The sequence below is a fragment of the Pimephales promelas genome, chromosome 1 (assembly GCF_988280905.1).
Source record: "Pimephales promelas chromosome 1, fPimPro1.hap1.1, whole genome shotgun sequence".
Taxonomy (NCBI): domain Eukaryota; kingdom Metazoa; phylum Chordata; class Actinopteri; order Cypriniformes; family Leuciscidae; genus Pimephales; species Pimephales promelas.
The window spans coordinates 45,426,986-45,449,383 of record NC_142769.1 but is presented as its reverse complement, the minus strand read 5'-3'; the positions used below and the strand labels follow the sequence as shown (position 1 = coordinate 45,449,383).

The 22,398-nt window shown below is 36.7% G+C and overlaps 2 protein-coding genes across 2 annotated transcripts in view; both read right to left on the bottom strand.

The window, feature by feature from the left end:
- Positions 1–445: 445 nt before the first annotated feature.
- LOC120469373 (uncharacterized) lies at positions 446–15,542 on the bottom strand. The gene is made up of 14 exons (XM_039658321.2): positions 15,152–15,542; positions 15,018–15,079; positions 13,002–13,611; positions 11,762–12,053; positions 11,374–11,492; positions 10,984–11,133; positions 9,733–9,840; positions 8,674–8,754; positions 7,980–8,072; positions 6,931–7,052; positions 6,697–6,806; positions 6,424–6,586; positions 4,608–4,741; positions 446–3,818 (listed from the first exon to the last, which is right to left on the bottom strand). The coding sequence occupies exons 1-14, from the start codon at positions 15,231–15,233 to the stop codon at positions 3,620–3,622; spliced, it is 2,325 nt and encodes a 774-aa protein (XP_039514255.2). The 5' UTR covers positions 15,234–15,542; the 3' UTR covers positions 446–3,619.
- A 63-nt stretch (positions 15,543–15,605) lies between these two features.
- Positions 15,606–22,398, bottom strand: part of ehbp1l1a (EH domain binding protein 1 like 1a) — a 46,984-nt gene continuing 40,191 nt past the window's right edge. Inside the window, exons 31-33 of the mRNA XM_089130242.1 lie at positions 22,171–22,285; positions 17,427–17,618; positions 15,606–16,554 (exon numbers count right to left, since the gene is read on the bottom strand). Coding sequence (XP_088986368.1) covers positions 17,528–17,618; positions 22,171–22,285 — 206 coding nt within the window. The 3' untranslated portion in view covers positions 15,606–16,554; positions 17,427–17,527. The remainder of the gene's footprint in view (positions 16,555–17,426; positions 17,619–22,170; positions 22,286–22,398) is intronic.

The window sequence follows — 22,398 nt, the reverse complement described above, 5'->3', positions numbered from 1 at the left end:
GTATTATTTTTTCTAAATGTATTTATTTAAGCTATGTATTTATTTCCTAATTGTATCCATGTGTTCATACATATCTTATTCAACAAAAGTCACTATGTGCAATCCCATTCCGATGAAGCAAAACAAAAAATCCATTAATTTCCAATGTCGGCTATTTTTTAAGCAAAATGTTACTTTATAAATTTCACAATTCTCCACACAATTCTGAATCAACAACTAAACAAAATAACATGTAATTTACTAGGCTTGATGAAATCTTAACTGTTGCAATCTATTTGAAAATCTATTAATACATTTTTTAATATGCTGATTCAATGACTCGCCGATGAAGACTTCATAAATGGTTTCATTATGGATGAATCAGTGATTTTGAACGAATCTCTACATTTGTTCATAAGTCTTGTCACCACCTACTGGTCTAACGATATAAACAAACTTTAAGAACCAAGTTACTGTCAAAAAGTGATTTATTTCCATTTATCCCCATTTCTTTTCTCAACATCAGTGTTTATATCTAAACTACAACCTTTTACCCCACTATTTCTGTGATCATTTGAATTATTGTAAGATCGTAGTAGTGATGATACAATGTGTTTGAATAGACTGTTTGTGAAGTCGTTTCATAAGACAACTGCTCTCTCAGGTTCAACAGCAGCGCCAACACAGATCTCAATGTTCATTGTCATGTGTCATCCATCCTACTTGTCAACAACAAAAAAATCATTTTAATTTTCTTTAAAGTCACTTAAATTTTCCTGAGCTGTTTAATTTGTGATGGCTGGCATTTTCCAAACCTTTCAACATTTGGTATCACAAATCACAAAAATACAACATTTACAGTGTAATAAAAATAAGAATAACAATGAACTAAAAACAGTTCTCTCGTTTCCTTCTAGCAATGGAAATGATGTAGTTTTATAAGGAAAGTTTTATGTCATTAGAAGAACTGTGTCGGGATGTGGTTTCAACTACAGCCGCCTGATGTCAGAACGCCACACTAGCCGCGTTTCCACTACCGGGCCAGGGCCGGGCCGTGCTAGTGCGTGCCAGGGCCAGTCGCGTTTCCACTGTCACTTCCGGGGCTTGATCGGGGCTTCCTCAGGGCCAACGGCCAGGATTTCTGGCCCGTCGAATACCTTGGGCCAGAGGGGGCCAGCTCGGGCTAGAGGCGTGCTCAAGGTAAAAGGCGGAGTTTATCGGTGTTATGGAACGTTATGATCTGAAGCAAGATGCACATAGGGGTGTCCATGTTTCACCGATTAACCATTTAAAATTGCATAACATTTTAATTTGAACTGTAGGCCTATGCCAAATGCGCAAAAATATATAGGCTAGGCTATATATAGGCTACATATCGACGAATTTTCAGATATTTGTTTGATTTTTTTTGCCCCTTAAACATTTAAAATATTTGACAAATTAATATTTTAATTAATAAAATAAAAATATATTAAAAATAATTTTAATTAATAAAAAAAATATATATTACTGGTTTTCTGAGGCCAAATTAGAACCTGGAAATGATATTTTACCCGCAGTGCTGAATGAGAAGAGCCGTAACCACAGCCTAGAAAGGGGATTATAGGTGATTTATAGGCTATAATAAATGTGTCTGATAATAAAATAATATAAAATAACGAGGCATTAATTGTTTATTAATAAACTATTGTTTTCTAAATGATTTTCAGCTAAAAACATATCTCCATCTCCGGATGCACATTTAGAGAGAATTTAATTAGCTATTTTACATCAGAAGATATTGGCTTTCGATTCGAATTTGTTCGTTTTAAATTGGACATTTAAAGCTTTAATCTACAAAGGATATAACCCCTGTAGACTAAAGCTTTAAATGTCCAATTTAAAACGAACAAATTCGAATGCGGTGGCTGTTTCAGGTCTCGCGCAATTCACGGAGATCATGAAGCGCGCCTTGATTAATTGTTAAAGCACAACGTTTTCTTGTTATTGTGAGTTTACGCAAATAAATGTATTTGCGAATAATGTATTATTATTTTCTGTATGACCAGAAATGAAAGAGTATTTTAAGTTGTTTCCACTGAAAGAAATGCAATGAAACTGCAAGTGTTCACATGGGCGTCTCGTAGCCTCCACAAAGCACACACACTGGATATGCGTCAAAATATTGTGTTTATTTGTGCTCTGTTCCTTTTTTGGATAAAGGCGTCTTCTACATATGCAGCCTAATAAAATGTTACAATAATGATGATGGTTATTATTATTATTATTATTATTATTATTTGCAGACTCGGAGTTTTTGTGAAATGGACGTTTTGCTTATTTTCAATTGGCAATTTCAGTTTGAAGGGTGATGGAAATGCGGCTTTAACTGCTCCGTACTTGCTGCGTTTTATTTCTATAAATTAATTTCGTTTCAAATGGGGTCCAATCAGTTATTAAAGGTGTTAAAAAATTAACTCTGTATCTCGAGGTTGCGGCGCGCACACTATGCACCGAGTATTAACCGATGGGCCTCGGTTAACGGTTAATGAATAACTTGAAAACGTGCCCGCAGCCTGTTATATCGCGCAAAAAATCGCTGCTTGAAATGGAGAATCGCCTGTACTGGTCTCGTGACACTATTGCAGCCACTACGGCAGGTGAGTTAATAATATACATGCTATCTTCCTAATTAAAAAAATAAATTAATTCATAATACCCGCTGAAATGGGTTGGGTTTTATGACGTTTGATCCAGAAAGGCGTGTTAGGGGTGGGGTCTGGGGCAGCGCTGTGGGGCTACTGGCCCGGCAGTGGAAACGCAAGCCCGGTGCTTGAGGCCCGAGGCCACTAGCTCGGCTCGGCTCGCTGTTAGCTCTGGCCCAGCCCTAGCCCGGCAGTGGAAACGCGGCTACTGATTTGTTGTCAGAGGTCTAGTTGAATACCATTACCCTGAATCGTTGCGTCAATTTGTTTGCCGATAGGCCCGGGAAAGGATGGAATAACTGGAGTACCATGCAGGAAATCGTTGAAGGTGAATTTAGGCTATTGAGGACAGCTGTCTCAGCACACGTGCTCCAAATCAAGTTCAAAAATAAACAAAAGAAATCATCAAAAAATACTCAAAATAAACATTACAAAACATAAATAAAACATGCTGAAAGCAGCAAAAACATGGCATCAAATCCAGCCTCGAGGAACAAACCTCTGACAATCACGACACATCCTACAGCATTGGACAGTACTAGTACTGGCACATGGCCCGTCTCTCCCCACTCAATTAGCCTCACTCCTTTATATATGCTATTTTCCCGCCAAAACTAGTGGGTCATACCAACTGTAGGGGTCGAATAACTCCCCTGACAATGGAAACATTCAATATCAGTGTTCTTGCATATAAATCCAAACAGATACATAATCACAAATAATATCCTTAATCAAAGATAAACAATATGAAAACAATTATAACATTAAACAAAAAGACAATGTAAACAACAACACTGTGAACTGATGTTCACATGGTGATAACCTACAGGTTCATCATCACAAACTGAAATCTCATCATAATACTTTAATATAGCCTAGTGTGGATCACACACACTTTGATTGCCCCGCAGACATCCCTCCTCATCCAGGGACACACAGCCACCAACAGGTGTATGTTACACCTCAGTCTCGCGGGCCTCTGTGCTGTCCCGGTGACCGCTGGCCTCCTCCAGCCCCAGGCTGATGTAGTGGGACTCCCTGCAGGGCTCCAGGGGTGGAAGAGCAGACAGAAGCGCTTTGAGGCTCTGGCCCAGCTCTCCAAAACCTGGCCTCTGAGAGGGATCTCTGTGCCAGCAGCTCAACATAACCTCATATCTGACAGAGAAAGAGTCAAAGGAAAAATGTAGAGAAAAAGAAATCACAAAAAGCACTACAAGACTGAATCATCTTCCAGATCTGCAGTTTGAAAACGACTCTTGCCATTTATGTTTCTACACCATTAGCCCAGATTTAGTAATCAGCTTCATAAGCACATACAGTATCTGCTGTGACGAAGGATTCCTAACAGACCTAAACTTAAAGGAGTAGTTCACTTTTAAAAGACTTTTGCTGATAATTTACTCAACCACATGTCATCCAAGATGTTCATGTCTTTTTTTCTTCAGTCGAAAAGAAATTAAGGTTTTTGATTAAAACATTCCAGGATTTTCTCCATATAATGGACTTCAAAACGGTTCAAGGTCCAAAAGACAGTTTCAGTGCAAACTACAAACTGTTCAAAGGGCTTTAAACGACACCAGGCGATGAATAAGGGTTAGCCCTTTGAAGCTGCACTGAAACTGTCTTTTGGACCTTGAACCTTTTGGTTCCCATTGTCCATTGAAGTCCATTATATGAAGAAAATCCTGGAATGTTTTCATCAAAAACCTTAATTTCTTTTCGACTGAAGAAAGAAAGACGTGGACATCTTGGATGACATTGGGGTGAGCAAATTATCAGCAAAAGTTTTTTTTTTTAAAGTGAACTACTTCTTTAATAACCTTGATTTCATTGTTAGTCTTGCAACAGACAATTGTTTGTAAAGACTTATTCACAGTTTCCTGATAAACAGAGTAGTCTAATAATCGATTTTGTTTCCCGCAATAAAATAGGCAAATTTCTTACAATTTGTTGTCAATGTCCCCTTGTGTGAGACGGTGTCCTTTCTCCAGGAAGTCCAGGAGCTCATAACTGGAGACACCTGGATAAGGCGTCTTCCCCCTGGATGTGATCTCCCACATGGTTATTCCGAAAGACCACTGTGAGACATAAGGAAGATCACAGTTGATAAAATTGCTTAAAGGATGAATCTCACAAAAAACATGTCCGGGTCATATTTTCCCCACAAAAAAAAAAAGAAAAAGAAAATCTGTTTATAGGACCCTGTCCACCCAAATAGGTCATTTTTCTTGAGAAAAAAAAAAAGTTTGTTAATGTTGTAAAATGTTTTGTTATATATACAGTATATACAATATATATATATATATATATATGTAAATTGCATTAATCTGCTCAGTGTTTAATATTCAAAATATAATTTCTGTGTACCCCATGTTCTTGAAGGGTTGAATTCAGTGGTGAATTTTAAATAAAATAAAAGTACCTATTTCTCTCATTTATACAATAAAAGAAAGAAAGAAAGAAAGAAAGAAGACTTTGTGTCATCAATAGTATTACACAAACTATAGGTGTGAGTGTTTATGTAAGAGTTTTCAAGTATTAATGGCTTTCTTACTGTATGAACAACTAGTAACAAAACGTAAAAAACGAGAGCCTGTCTTTGAAAGACTCTAGACTAATTTTTATGTGAAAGACTCGTGACGTTTTTGCCGGGAAAATCAGATGTGACGTCTGCACTCAAGAACTGCTCTTCCATTCTGACACATGAAATTAATTAGGCTTACAATGTTAATGTTAATGTCGAAAGAGCTATTCTGTACTGTAATGTCAATTTGTCATGCAAAGAAAAGGGATTCAAAACTATAGTTCCACATAGTCAGATCTATATGTCAATAGTCTCAAATATATTTTAGAATCAAATTATCAAAACAGTGTCATTTTAATTAGAAAACTTCATCTGCTGACATGATGCCGGTAAATTGCAGTGCTTGTGCTAACATATCCACATCACTATGATCAGATGCTTTCTCATTTGCTGTTTTCTCACCGCTGTCTTTTTTGTTGTGTTTATATTGTTATTGAGGACAATTACAGCACAAATTACAAATTCATCTAAACGTAGCTCTCAGCAAAACGGCATCGGGTTTTCCGTTAACAGTATGTCGCTGGAAAGGTATTTCCGACTTCTTTCATTTTACTTTTAAGAACGAAAAAGAACTTCGCCGCGAATATATCGGGGCCTTGAATCTTGTGGCTGCAGTTCCCTTGACGCCCACCGGTGTCGCTATTAGCAAGGGTTCTACACACAGTTATAGCCATAGATATACATAATAATGGCTAGATGTCTCTTTCGCGCTAATGGCCAATGGAGGTTGACGTCAGCACCAGGCGGCCATCTTGTCACAGGCAGCTTGCTCACTCATAACATTGTGTTTTTAATGGTGCATTTACTTTTTAAATAACCATAACTTGACGATTTTCAAACGATTTGGTTTGTTGTAAATGTCAGAGATGTAGTTATGACACTGCACACTTATGAATAATAAGTGTATCATTAAATAATCAACCAGAATTATAGCCATGTTAATAACGTTTTTAAGAAACCAAACCATCAAGATTTCAACGGGATGAGTGTATTTGTGTTCGTGCTGATCACTCATCTTCCATCAGGTACCACAGAGCCCGCCAGAAAGCGTGCCTGTGAGAAGATGGCCGCCGGTGATGACGATAGAGACTCCGCCGTAAGACATCAAGCCTTTATTATGGATATCTATGGTTATAGCCCCTTTAATACTGTATTGGATGAGTAAATAGGACTGACCACATCACTCTTGGTGGTGAACATGTTGTCTGACAGGCTCTCTATTGCCATCCACCTTACAGGCAATTTAATGGACCAGTTCTTATGCCTATAGTAGTTACTGGAATAGATCTGCTTAGACAGGCCAAAGTCTGCCACACACACACGCAGGTCATCCCCCAACCTGTAAAAAGAGATTTTGGGAAACAAGGGATTTTGTTCATTAGGCGTGGCTTCTCAAAGACAAGGATGTTGTTGTAAAACATGCTCTGTGTTTCCCTCCTGTGGACTCACATGCAATTGCGGGCAGCCAGATCTCTGTGTAAGAAACCCTGAAGGCTGAGATACTCCATTCCTGCAGCAATGTCAATCATAAAATGCAGAAGTCTCTGATAAGGCAAACACTGCAGAGAAGAGGAACATATATGATCAGATTTGTGGTTATTTTACCGCTAACACTTAAACTTAAAGTCAAAAAGTCCATAAGATGGTGTTGTGAATGAATATTTCTCGGTATACGAAACTCACTATGGGAACATCTCCATAGCGGGTTGCTTTGAGGAAGCTGTGTAGGTCTCTGTGTTTCATGAATGGGAGAATAACAAGCGGTACAATGGTGGAGGACTCTGGATCTCGCTCTAGTGCAACCCCTGTTGGACGCAAGTATAAAATAGCCTCATAAAATCTGTTCATCTATAGAGAAACTCCATGATGGACCTAACAACGATAATACTGTCTTATTCACCTTATTTTGCAATGTGAAAGTAAGCTACTTTCTGTGAATGTCCACGACTTCATATTCATTAGCCGCTAAATCATAGATATGTACTTAATGAGCGATCGTTTCGCTAGATAAGACCCTTATTCATCGTCTGGAATCGTTTAAAGCCCTTTGAACAGTTTGCAGTTTGCACTGAAACTGTCTTTTGGACCTTGAACTGTTTGGTTCCCATTGAAGTCCATTATATGGAGAAAAATCCTGGAATGTTTTCATCAAAAACCTTAATTTCTTTTCGACTGAAGAAAGAATGACATGGACATCTTGGATGACATGGGGGTGAGTAAATTATCAGCAAAAGTTTTTTTAAAAGTAAACTACTCCTTTAATATGTGAGCCTAGTGTTATATATGAGCTAGTGTGCTAGCTTATTAGGTGAAAGATGGATACTGTACATGTACAGTAAATCTAGCTCAATCCCTCCTAGTCAAAAATGACCTTGACTGGCTGCTGAGTATCACAGTATTGGAAAGATGCCAATTTCATTATTACACATTAGCGTTTCCATGATCCATTTAACTCATACAATGATACAATTATATAATTAGTTGATATAATTCAGCAGGTCAAAGACACATAGGAAGTAAAAGTCAACCGAACCCCACTGTTACTGTGCAGCTACGGGCAGGGGAACTATGGAAGTTCACACTTGGACAGACCCACAGGCCCACAGAAGACCAGTTGCCATGGAAACGGCTGTGCCATTTGAAATCAGGTTACTCCAGCTAGACATAAATTATACATTTTAGCCTAGATACCAAACAGTAAATAACGTAATTCAACAGAGACAATGACATACCAAGCAATTTTACGACATTCACATGATCAAAATGCTTCATGATTTCTGCCTCCTTGAGGAAGGACTCCAGATCTTCTTTACTGTAGATGGCTTCTACAATTAAACAGGGAATGCATGAAAGAGGTTGATTTAATAACTGTGTAAACAACATTGTCTCAAGCTAGTGATTCATTCTACATAAAGAGTCACTTTATAGATTATGACGTCACTTTTTAGGACAACTCGGAAGTTAGCGGCGCATGGGTTCCCTCGATCGAAAAGCTATGCATTTTCCCCATAGACTTTTGGAAAATCGCACAAAATAAGATCTGTATTTAACAAAGAGTTGTGAACCTTACACGTTTTGTCTATCAAGATGATCTTTACAAGTTACAAGCCGATATAAAGTTTAAAAACCACAAGCAGACACAATAAAGTTCACAAGCAGGTCATAACTGTGTTTTATGTCGTATATCATAACGTGAAAATATTTAGAGGCTTTGTTCACCACAGACCTTATTTCAGGCAATTTAGCAAAAATCCATTCAAAAAATCCCATAGGGTAGATTTTAGGGCGAGGGCACCAGGAGTGCTAAAATGCTAACTAAGCGTTTTGGCTAACAAAGAGACGTCATAACTTCGGCACTCTATACTTTGTAATGTATTATCAGAAATGTTCACTATCACTTGCTCTCTGCACTATTTACACACACACCTTTTGAGGTTTTCACAGCCACTATGATATCTTGTCCTTTTTGAGGGGAAAATATGCCTTCATAAACGGCCCCAAATTCTCCTGCAGATAGAGAGAGTCTAAAATTCATTTGCAGACTGAAAGACGACACTCAAACAGTTTCCAATGGACTTGTTCCTTAAATGTGAACTTTATGCAACTTAAAATTAAAAAAACTTTTAAAGTTATAACAAATATATTAAATATTAAAGTTATAACAAATATTTGACTTTTTTATAACTTGTGTGAATGTATATGTGGAAGTGTAGTAGGCCTACTACCAATCAAAAGTTTGGGACAGTTATGACTCTTACATTTTAAATGGAAATCATTTGTAACATTATAAATGACCCCAAAACTTTATCTTAGGACTTATAACTGGTTACCATTTCATTTAGATTTTTTTTTTTTTTTTTTGGCGTCATTTATGATTTCAGATACAGTAGTGGCTAAAATTGATGTCTGGAGGGGATTGGTTTGTGGATTTGTTTTTAATGACCCTAAAAGTTTGAATAAACCATCAAAATAGAGGAAAATATTTTGCATGTGTTCAGAATTCCTTTGACAGCCTGGCCAAAAACATGGCATGTTCCACTGCATTATCACACTCTTAGAATAATGGTTCTATTTAGAACCAGAAATGGTTCCATCCCCCACTTCATATATGGAACTCCAAAATGGTTCTATATAGAACCATTTTTTGGTAAAAGGTTCTATTGGCCAAGTATGGAACCCCAGGGTTCTATATAGAACCCAGAGGAACCCTTTTTTTAAGAGTGTATAGAAATACGTAGCACTGATAGAACCTTTTAAGGTTCTATATAGAACCTTTTCTTTTAAGAAATTATAGAAAAATGACTATACGCATTAAAACAATAACCAGGCATTAAGCTTACAATCTTAAACTTAAAAATCACTTTAATCGTTTCAATAAAGGGTAAAGATGTCAATTTTCCTATGCCGGACATAAAGTTCTGGCCACTACTGTATGTGTAATGCTGCTAACAAGAGACCTATAGGCAAATTTAAGTCAGTTTACACCTTTCCCAAGTATTCGACACATCGTCAGCTTTGTGCGTTCCACCAGCACATCTCGAAGACCACACAGCATATCACTCATTCCTTCCAGCATCTGACCCGAGCCTGACACTGTCCGACAGAGACACAGGAGAAAATGAAGCGTGTAGGATGAGAATAATGTCTGGGTTAATAAACCAATTATCTAAAATATGACAGGTATACCTAAATATACCAAGATCCCAAAGCCTGTATTCTCACCAAAGTATAGATTATACTCTTAAGACCTGTTCACACCAAGAATGATAACTATAAAGATAGCTATATTAATGTCGCGCACAATATAGTTCTGTTTATTCTAAACATTTGCTGGAGTTTCCTCGTCTGTTCGAGCTCTTCAAAGCAGGATAGATACTGATTAGATGTCAATGTTTTTACCTTTTATCAGTTAAAAAAATCATTCTGAAAGCGATTCCTTCGTTCCTTTGTGCCATTATCGTTAGTGGTGGTGTGGACTTTTATGTTTAAAACTATTTCACGACTGTATTTTTGTTGTTATCGTTTCAGTTCGCATCCTTGATGTGAACAGGCCTTTAGTGTGTGAAAACTACGTAAACATTTCATGACATTTCAACTATTTAAATAAACATGAAATAATGTTAAAGTTCTTCTGGTCCCTTGGTTAGAGATGTTTTCTAAATATGCTGAGTATAAATTAAGTATTTTCAACCCGATCTCACGGCAATTCGTACGAATTTTACAAGGCGGCTAATTCGTACGAATTCATACAACCTCACTCGTACAAATTTGTACGATTTTTGCTAATTCGCACATATTTTACGAGTTACCAAGTTTGTATGAATTCGTACGAATGACCCCTGACCCCACCCCTAAACCTACCCATCCCGTGGGTTTAGACAAATTGTATGATTTCGTACGAGTGAGGTCATACGAATTTGTATGAATTAGCCACCTTTTAATCATCACTTGTACGAATTCGTACGAATTGGTCATGTGACGGCATTGGTATTTTCACTGCTGGTAACACACTTGGTCTGAGGTTTGAATGTCCAGATGAAAGTACAGAAATGAATTGAAACAGTGACATACTCTCTAAAAAATGCTGGGTTGTTTTAACCCAAATTTGGGTCAAATATGGACAAACCCAACAATTAGGTTAAAAATTGTATTTAAAAATGTATCCAAATGGCTAGGTTCGTCCATATTTGAACCAAATTTGGGTTGAAACAACCCAGCATTTTTTTCCGAGTGTACTTGTGCATTCCTGCTGAAGTGGGTCAGTATGCAGTCGCTCATATCCACATTCCCTCTGAGACGCTCCCTCTCCATGTGTTGTACTTCTGAGAAGACGGGGCATATATTCGTCACTCTGATTTGCTTCATTTTTGCTGCCCGCCCAATAAGCTGCATGAAAATAATTATTTTAATTGTGGAAACAGAATTTGACAGCTGTGGATTTGTAAGACCCCAAATTATACTCTTACTGCAGGCCGAAACTATTTTTGTAAATAGAATTGTTTCTACTTATATTTTTCTTAAGGATTTTTAGGAGAAACACAACCAAACTGAGTTATGAAAGAGCAACATTCATACATTTTAACTTTTATACAACATTTATCCTAAGTATTCATGCATTATAAGCACCTGAAACAGATGAAGACCCACTATTGACTAGCTCAGAGTCAGCTGTATGTTCTTGTTGTTTAGGACGTTGATATCGAGTCACAGCAGACCTGGATATGAGCTCTGTTTCTTGACCCCCACTGAACACACTCACACACACACACACAAACACACACAGTAACAAAACAGTCAATATATTGTATGCAAACAATTCCCATTATTAGGCATTATTCAGTGTATATAATCTGTATACAATGTACAGTGTATCATTACATCTCTTACAGTCATAATATACTGCTTTTACAAACATTAGGATAAAAGCAGGATAAAATTACCATTATCCCAGAGATTATGAAGGATTGAGACTGTTGTAAATACATAAACATCTGCATTTTCAAAAACATTTTACCTGAGCTTGTGACGCCTTACAAAGATGAATACAGCAGCTATGAGAAGAAACAGGACGCCACACACTAGAACAACAGTTAGGACAGGGAAATGTCCCAGACTGGAACCTTCTATTGGGACAGGCCTGGAATCAGCTTTTGGGTCAGGACTGGAATCAGCTTTTGGGTCAGGACTGGAACCTTCTATTGGGACAGGCCTGGAATCAGCTTTTGGGTCAGGACTGGAACCTGCTATTGGGACAGGCCTGGAATCAGCTTTTGGGGCATGAGTGGGTTTTGTGAATGGATCTCTTCCTTAAACACACACATAAACATACATGGGTAGTTACTGTAGTAAATTAGCTCAAAGGGGAAATATGAATAATTAATCAGAACTTGTTATAATTAATTATTCATATTTGGATCAGTTAATCGGATTAACTTGATGTAGCTAAATTAATATTATTCAGTTCATCCAGCGAACACTCAGTATTGATTATTTATTTATTCTAAGAAAGGGTATTTTTCATGGTAACATGTACAGCTCTTAGAGCGTCTAGCAAGACCAGGAATCGTTTAAAGGAGTAGTTCACTTTTAAAAAAAAATAAAAATTGCTGATAATTTACTCACCCCCATGTCATCCAAGATGTCCATGTCTTTATTTCTTCAGTCGAAAAGAAATTAAGGTTTTTGATGAAACATTCCAGGACTTTCTCCATATAATGGACTAACCAAACGGTTCAAGGTCCAAATGAGTTTCAGTGCAGCTTAAAAAGCGCTTTAAACAACACCAGACGATGAATAAGGGTCTTATCTAGCGAAACAAGCAGTCATTTAAAAAATAAATACAAAAGTTTAAGTTTTATAAGCACAAATGCTCGCCTTGCTCTGTTCTGTGATGAGCGTTCGTGACTCTCCTGTTCAAACTCGTTCATCAAAATGAACTAATGGGGTCCTAGATAAGACCCTTATTCATCGTCTGGTGTCGTTTAAAGCCCTTTGAAGCTGCACTGAAACTCTCATTTGGACCGTTTGGTTCCCAATGAAGTGCATTATATGGAGAAAATCCTGGAATGTTTTCATCAAAAACCATAATTTATTTTCGACTGAAGAAAGAAAGACATGGACATCTTGGATGACATGGGGGTGAGTAAATTATCAGGAAAAGTTTTTTTAAAAAGTGAACTACTCCTTTAAGTGACATTAATCTGGAGGCAGATTCAGGAAACTCAAGATGCTTGACTAATAAATAAATGTTTTACCTTTGCAACCATTTCCGTCAGTTTGGTATCCAGCATCACAGACACATGACCCCTGCGGTGGTGGACCCCACATCCCGTTTGATTGACACTCCATCTGCGGGCTAGAGATCTCCACAGAACCGTTCACACACACTCCTCTCCTCAAACCTCCTGCTACCGTTTCCTCGAATTCCATTTGGTTCCATGCAAATGCTGGACATTTCATGAAGAACACCTGGATCGAAGCAATGTAAGTGCACTTACCGAGGTAAGAAAATCCCAGGTGAAAGCCATTCTGAGAGATCCTTCCCAAGTTAAGGGCCTTAGCATGGCTCAGGTTCTCATCCCGAGGAACAGTATTGGCAGGAAACGGATGCCCGACTGTGATCTTGAAAACGGGTCTTTGTGCTCTTCTAAAGTGATTCTGAGGTCGGTTAGATTCTTGCACATAGATATATAGAGGCTGCTGGTCCTCTTGGGCAAAACTTAAGTCAAGTAGAAACTCTTGGGCATCTTGTTTGGGGATCCAGTTGGTCCATAATGTTTTGGGATTTGTTCTGAAATCGGGGTTACAAGCTTGGTAGATAGAGTGTGTAAAGTCCTTTCCAAGCGTCATTTGTGTTTCCTTCCACTTACATTGACCAAAAGAGAAGCAAATTGTTATTTTGATTAGTTTTTTTTTCTTTCTTACATTTACCTATATTAAAGGTAGGGTGTGGGATTTGCAAAACGGCCGGCAGATTTTGAAAATACACAACTTAAAAGGTCCTTTTTTTCTCCAACGCTGGCCCTGACTCCACCCATTCGAAGAACATGGACGTGTAATTATACACTTACTCTCTCTCTCTCTCTCTCTCTCTGTACCGGGGCGACTTGCACTTACTGTGACTGGGTCACAAGCTTTGGTTACGCGCACGAAGGGGACACGCACGCGAGGGGGAGGGGGTATGGTACGACCGCTTGATTGACACATTTTCTGTCCAATGATTCTAGGTGGTCTTGGAAATGATTGGCTGGAGAGTTTCGAGTCCTGCCTGTTCCAGATTAAATTGCTTAATTTTCATTTCAGTGCTTCTAACTTCTAACTCAGTGGCTTAAAATGGGTTAGGAATGGGATTTCAAGTGATTTTAAAAAAAATGGTCAAAAAAAAAAAAAATCACACACCCCACCTTTAAATAATTCATCTGTTAACATGTTTTAGCTTGTCTATTATCTGTACATAAAATACTATTCAAAAGTTTGAGGTCAATAAGATTATTTCTTTTTTGAAAGTAACAATTTAATTCATAAGGGAGCATTACATTGATCAAAAAGACATTCATAGTGTTACAAAACATTGCTATTTCAAATAAATGATGTTCTATTTTTAACATTCTATTTAAAGAATCTAAAAAAAAAAAAAATGATCACGATTTCCAGAAAAATATTAAACAGTTTAAAGAAACTTGAGCGGCAAATCAGCAAATACGAATGATTTCTGAAGGATCATGTGACACTGAAGACTGAAGTAATGATGCTGAAAAAATTCAGCTTTAATCACAGGAATTAAAACAATAATTAAAATATCAAACTATTTCACAATATTACTATTTTTTTTGTATTTTTATCAAATAAATACAGGCAGCCTTGGTGAACACAAGAGGATAAAAACTTTTTTTTTTTTAATGACCGACCCAAAACATTTGAACTGTAGTGTATTGTATTTATATTTTTATAAATTAAACAAATTGTATTAAAAATAGCTTATCAAATATTTATGAAAATGAGTAATTCCCAGAAAACTCAATGACCACAATGGATTTATCATAGTAGATAGAATTATTACTGATATTTTTACAAACGTCCTGTTATATATAAAATTGTTATGCGTGGAATTTTTGTAGAAGTATTAAGAAAATGCACAGCCTATTATAAAACATAGTAAAATTTACCAGCCTTTTATAACTAAAGTCATTGTTTATAGGAAGAAAAAAATCATTTTTGTGGAATAACTCATTAGGCTATTTAAAATATTAAATAAATAAACTGGCACTTACAGATTTTGGTGGTGAACATCTCCATTGTAGTTTGCTCTGTTTGCTTGAATCAAAGATTTCCTCTAAAAAAAATATCAATTTTTATATTTATTTATTTCCATAATAAAAGCACTGATGTGAAAGCTGTGTCTTACCTCTGATCGGTGTTAACTGTGCTGTGGTGACAATCCATGAAATGCAAAATAAAAATAATAACATATTGAAAACCATGTTCATTTTAGTCTTCTTCCTTTATACTGACAAGAGGTTTGCATATTTTCCCCTTTACTTCCTAATAGAGTCAAAAGTTTCAGTTCAGTGATAACATGAGCGCATGATTCTTGCTTTTAGATGTTTTGTAAGATGTGGTGTATATATAAGTTTTAGGGAACTCGCCTTTGTTTATGAAGTGAAACTTCTAGTTATGGCTCTGCTAAATCTGCACTTTCTGTTACTGGGAGCTGTTGGGATTCTTGGGAACTTCTGCATGAACTGATGAGGACCGCGTGCTTCCTTTAACTAAACCGCAGAATACTTGCTAACTAAACATGTAGACTATTTTTGTACAAAGATGTTCTGTTCATTCACAACCGAGTTTGGATGCAAAAAAAGTCTTAAAACAATTTTATTTCCCAAAGACATGTCAACTGTATTGTATTAGCTGACATCAAGACTTTTCAAAAGCAATTCACTGTGCAACCCAAAACAAATAACATCAAATAATAACATTTCAAACAAAGTGTAAACAGGGCCAAAGATAATATCAATGCGAAGAGCTAAAAAATCTCTAAAACAACCAGTCACTCAAAAATAACAATCACACACACACACGCACACACACACACTTTAAGGGAGAAATTCTTGGTTATTCACTGCTGAGAGTACATCTGCTTCTGCATTCTGTACCAATGAAAATATGATGAAAATATGATGTTACATAATTACAATCCCACAAATTACTTTTTTCATTCAGGTATTTTAAAACAAAATTCGAACACTCAAAGTCCATGCACACACTCTCCTTGAACGTTTCTTTTCATTTAACATGTCCAATGGGCTTCTTCTTATAACAGTATTTGGTGAGGGATCATATCAGGCAATATATGGAGACATGTTGTCTGTGTTGTCGATATTTATTTTTTACATTTTTGTTAGTTTTTTTGCTGCATTTTAGGTCATTTAAACATATGACTTGCATAACGATGAAATCCCCTCGTTAAAATTACCTGATCCTTCTTTCAAACTCTGCAAATGTATAATATTTGACCTAGTTTGACATGAGATATCTTAAAATCACTGTGCAGCAAATGACTTGTACACACAAGTTAAATAATGAAGTAAATAACACTGCAAAGGCCACATGACCTATATTATTTTTTACTGAAAACGTAAAACAAGAAGTGTTGTCAGAACACTATTGACCAACTCTCTATTTAACTTTTTCAAAGTAAATACTCTGAGACTAAAATGTCTCTAAAAGGAAACAACTCTGAAATGAGCATTCATGCTGCTCAAACTTTTCAACATGAGGACTGAAGATCAATCTAGTCACAGTCTCCTTGTCACAGGGTCGGCGCTATGGTGGGGCATTCGAGGGCCGTGCCCCCCCTAGCGCTCATTGATGCCCCTCCTACCACAGTTTCTAAATCATAAATCAGATGTAGGCTATACAATACCAAATGTTCAGCAATCTATTTAAATAGTACATTGTGTTTATTTTTTTGTCTAAGTGGATCTAATATGTGTTGGTGCCAAGAATTTTCACATGAAGAAATAGATACATCCAATCCGACTTCTCATTGTAAGTGCTGTAGTGGTCCAGTGGTAAAACCTTAGACTGGCGTGCAAAAGATTTTGGGTTCTAACCCACACTCGCATAATTATTTTTTTTCCCCCATCAATAAAACCGATTATGTTTATCAGTGGTTGTCAAGCAGGGACATGTTTGAGTGCATTTTACTTTGGAATTCACCGGTACGAATAGAGATTTCGCCGCAACAGATCAAGCGCGCGTCCGTGTGAAGATGTTTATTGTGGCAGCGCGAGCCACAAGAGAACACTTCAGCACCACAGATCGAGTCACCGAGCACTTTGATCACTTGATTTAAAAAACAACACATTTCAGCGTGCTATATCGCCTCTTATTTAACAAATGAATGCTCTGCTAGGTAACCGGATATGTTTTATTTATTTGTATTGGTACATCCGTGCCGCGAGATCGAGATGTATAAAAGTGCCGGGACAACATCGACCCTGGCAAAAAGTGGTGGGGAAATTCGCAAATAATAATTATAAATAATAATTATAATAATAAAAGGTGTTTCGTTTTTTTTTTTTTTTTTTTTGCGTCAAAATATTTCTTAAACGGCAGTGCCCCCCCACTGATGACCCAATGCCCCTCCAGTAGATCTGCTCTGGCGCCGACTCTGCCTTGTCATATGTTGTAATGTCTGGTCCACACACACCTCAATAGTCCATGAGCTCAGTGTTTAAAGGGACAGTCCTGTGTAAAAGCAGGTGCACCGCATCCCTCACTGTAACACACACTTCTCTTTCCGACTTCCATACTTCCTGCGTCTCATTTCTAGACCTCTCTCCAACCTCTCGTCCTCTTCAAGAGCCCTTGAGGATGAGAACACAGAGAAAGTAAAAGGAGATAAAGAATGAATGAGAATAAGTAAGTTTATAAAGATATATATATATATGAAGAGTTCAGATGCAAAAGCCTCCAAATGCCATTTGAAATTTTCTTCTTTAATGATGATTTTTATCAAACTTGTATATTTAAGTTCAGTAATTTCACTTAAATAACACATTTAAGTGAAATTACTGAACTTAAATATACAAGCTTGATAAAAATCATCATTAAAGAAGAAAATTTCAAATGGCATTTAGAGGCTTTTGCATCTGAACTCTTCATATATATATATATGTATATGGATATATGGATATTTTTTTTTCTAACAAAAATGTATTGCTTCGCTTCAGAAGGCCTTTATTAACACCCTGGAGTTGTATGGATTAATTTTATGATGGATGGATGCATTTTTACAGGCTTCAATATTTCAGGGGTTACTCATTCCCATTATAAAGCTGGGAAGAGCCAGGATATTTTTTATTTTATTTTATATATATATATATATATATTTTTATATAACCTCCTGTTAAAAATTACCAGCATTTCACAATAATTAACAGTATTATTTCACAGTAACTTGTTGTGATTACATTTCCCTGTAATATCCCAATGAATACCTGTAAAAACTACAATATCCTTGGATTTTACAGCATTTAACTCTTATTTTACAATAAAACATTGCAATTTAAAACCTGCTGTTATGTCACAGCAAGGTCTGTAATATCACAGCAACACAGTGAAAAAAAATAAGGATTTCACAGCATCAAACAGTATTATTGCAGTGAAATACTGTAGCCTATGCCCTGGGAAGTCACGTGACATAACCGAACTGTTTTACAGGCTCCGTCGTCTCCCGCCGCCTCTTCTATTTCGGGCTTAACGGAGAAGGTGAGCGGTATGCATGTTTGCAGCACTTACACCCATTTTATTTTAATATGATAATATTTACTTTCAAATAAACGTTTATCGCATGACACAGTTCACATTTTGTTAGCAGCTGCCCGGAATTGTTGAAAGTTCTCACAGCATTTACTAATAGTTAGACATGACGATCGAGTTTTGCTATTTTCATGTCTATCACCGTTTAGGCAAATCTGGTTTTTGTAGAGTTTATAAAATCAGTGATGGGACAAACATTACTATTTATGTGTGCACATTTCTGTACTTAGTCAATGTTATCATAGATTAGCAGGGCTAACCGTTAGCTGTTTAAGTTAATAAATTTCTGCGTCCCAATTCATACTACCCGTCCTAAATAGTATTCGAAAACAGAATTAGTAACTTACGTCCCAAATCGCACGTTGAAATAAGTGTTTCAAAGATTATCGGGTGGTCTAACGTTACTATTCCCGGTCAGAATCCGAAGTGTAGATCCGTGCACACCTTGTGCGTTGGACCAGGATTCGGTTAGAACAACAAACACGAGTGAAAAGTGTTAAGAACTGAAACTATCTTTGCTTATTAACAGGTGCCTTCTGGGCATCAATCGAGGATCGAAGACCAAGAAGCGGACCACAATGAACCCTCATATTAGCACCCTATTGAGGAAACTAATTGACTTTGAGTGGGCGTCATAGTGTTTTTTAGCAGTGGTACTTGTCAGGCTCCAAAGTTAAAAGTTTGCACAATGTCTCTGCATTTTCTGCATTTTAAAATGGCTTTTATGAAAACAATCTTAAAGTTGAAATTCTAAAAAAAATAATTTCTTAAATTCTTGCTGTACATTGAAACATATGTGTTAATAAATATGCCATTGGGCTAACATTGACTTAACCTCAGAGTTGTTTGTTGTTGGGGGGGGGGGGGGGGGGAGGGGTGATCATCAATGATCATTTTTATCAAGCTTGTATATTTAAGTTCAGTAATTTCACTTTAATGGCAATGATATTTATCTATTAATTGTTATTTAAGTGAAATTACTGAACTTAAATATAAAAGTTTGATAAAAATCATTATTAAAGAAGAAAATTTCAAATGGCATTTAGAGGCTTTTGCATCTGAACTCTTCATATATATATATATATTGTAATTCCCCAGTAATTTACTGTAATATCACAGATATAAAATTACAGTAAATTGCTGTGAGCATATTTCACATTATATTACTGTAATCCTTACTGTGAAAGTAATGCAAAATTTATCCAATTATTTACTGTAAATTCACAACGAAAATTTTAACAGTGTGGGTTTGGCTCAGTGGTGGAATGTAACGAAGTACAAATACTTTGTTACTTTACTTAAGTACATTTTTCATGTATCTTTACTTTACTTAAGTAGAATAAATAGAGCATACTTTTTACTTTTACTTCGTTACATTTTGCAGCAATTATTATACTTTCTACTCCACTACATTTCTACAACTTCTGTTACATTTTCGTTACATTTTCAGATCAGTTTTTCCCATGGTTTTTCCCCTGCCAAACCGTAATCTGACCGTCTGTTCGTTGCACGTTTGTCTCACCAGTGACGTTTGGTTGCCATAGATACTGTATATCAACCTGGTTACACTAAATGCGTCTCGCACGCAGTGTGTTTATCGTACAATTTATAACCGAAAATTTGTTTTTACGTGCATAGGAAACGCACCGTGTGTAATATAGGCTACGTTTGGTTAGGATTATGGCAAGCCAAGAGGTTCATAATTACACCATAAATGAATCGCGCTTAATGCCAAAAAATAGTTATTAACATATAGTGCATAAGCATGATGTGTATATTGCCTAATTGCAAGCTTGTTTCAGAAATGGTGACAACATTTTTTTTCCATCATTATTGAACATCATTATAGGAGTATTAGGTTGAATGAGCTAGAATTAAATGTTTTATTAATCATTAGAAAATAGACATTAAGAGAATAAATTGTTATGCAAGTACTTTTACTTTTAATACTTAAAGTACATTTAAAATGAGGTACTTTTTACTTTTTACTTAAAGAGCATATTGCAGGTAAAAAAAAAATCGAAATTTATAGATAACCTTGTATGAAAATACCATATGAAAAGTTAATGCAGGATTTAAAATGTTTTAAAACAACATAAGGACACTAATTTAGAAGATAAAGTGAGCGTTTCTTGGACTGCTAGTAAAAACGGCTTTTTTTTCAACGTCGCGTCATTTGACGTCATAGCAGGGAGCCGCAGCCTCGGCTCAGTAAGAGCAGGCTGGTGTTCAGTGAGAGCGCTCGTCAGTCAGTGTGCTTTCGTTAGTTTTTGCATTTTAATTTATCATCGTCATGGTAAATATTGTGTTTGTGGAGATTGCAAAAACTCCAGCCTGTCAGGACTTCAAGATCGAGTCCACAAGTTTCCATTACAATAAAAGTGACTGTGCTATATAGCCTATCTTTCGTTCCTGGTGCGGTTTGAGCAGGTGAAGAGACGGGATTTCTCCTCTCGGCTCGGAAAACACGGTCGTGTGTAGCGTTCACTTCAGATCAAATGATTAGCATCCCGGCAATATGATGGAGTTCAACATGGTATGCCGAAGCATATTGATCGTCGTATACTACCAATGGCATCAAATAGTGTTATATAGGTAACTTAGTCATGTCATGCCCTAAATAAAACTTGTAATTGAAAAACAAAATTGGTTGTTTAAATACTCAAACCTTTAATGTTCTGTTTATGTTATAACCAAGGTGAAAAATATGTATTAAAAATTTACCCGAGTATAGCCTATGCTTTTAGTAGCCTATAGAAATATACTCAAGTAAAGTTTTTATACATTTAATAGTATATAAATCTACCCTAAACATACTAATGTCTGCTGGCCTGTTATAGGATCATAATAATCTGTACAATATTGTGAGCACAGTATATATCGTTAGCGAACGTGTATACTATAAGCACGTCTCTCACCTAAAAGGCACCTGTCCTGTTCTCCACTGGTTCTCCTCACATCACAGCTCAATTTTTCTCTGACCATTCTGTCTGACATTATCCTGGCCTGTCCCTGATCTCTTTAGCATAGCAGGCTCATAACTTTATGGCTTGATCCGTCATACGAGTATTTCCTCAGCGTCCGAAATGTCATTGCGATTCATTGTTTTCCTGTTGTGTGAATCGACCGCTCTCCCGCTCATTGCGTCACGCCCGCCACGCCCATTTTCAGACGCGGAAGTAAAATTTTCTCACAAAAACGACTGCAGAAGCTTCTGTGGCGTGTTTATACGTATATTTTAAAGAAAATCTAGTTCCTACATTGTTTTTCTATGCATTGACTCGTTGGGTCCTCTAACCTGCAATATGCCCTTTAAGTATGGTTGTCATTGTGTTACTTCTACTTTTACTAAAGTAAATATTTATCTGGTTATTTGTACTTTTACTTAAGTACTGAGATTCAGTACTTCCTCCACCACTGGTTTGGCTGAAAGAAGAATGTCATATACACATACGATGGGTTGAGGGTGAGTAAATTATGGGATAATTGGGTGAACTAACCCTTTAAAACTCTGATATTCTGGCCGCTTTACATAGAAAAGTTAGACCAGGAATTGACAGAAAGTATAGGGTATATTGTTATTTGAATGAACCTCACCCTCTCTCTTTGGCATCTATGTCATGAACAAGCTCGTCCCTTTTGTTGACTAAAGACACCAGCTCCTGCAACAACAGCTGCTCTCTGGTTTTATGAGCCTGAGTTTTCTTCCATTCTTCAAAAGAAAGACAAAAAATATGGATAATGAAGATATTTAGCCACATGCTACTGATGAAACTACTTTATGTGTGGCAAAACATCTTTAATATGTATAAAAACATGCAGATG

What these genes read in the sequence shown, in the direction of transcription:
- LOC120469373 (XM_039658321.2), bottom strand. Translation starts at nt 15,233, where the DNA reads ATGAACATGGTTTTCAATATGTTATTATTTTTATTTTGCATTTCATGG. An exon ending in GTGTCGAATACTTGGGAAAG is followed by an intron (nt 8,755 to 9,732) that starts GTGTAAACTGAC and finishes CTCTATCTGCAG; the next exon opens with GAGAATTTGGGGCCGTTTAT. An exon ending in TCACCACCAAGAGTGATGTG is followed by an intron (nt 4,742 to 6,423) that starts GTCAGTCCTATT and finishes TATGTCTCACAG; the next exon opens with TGGTCTTTCGGAATAACCAT.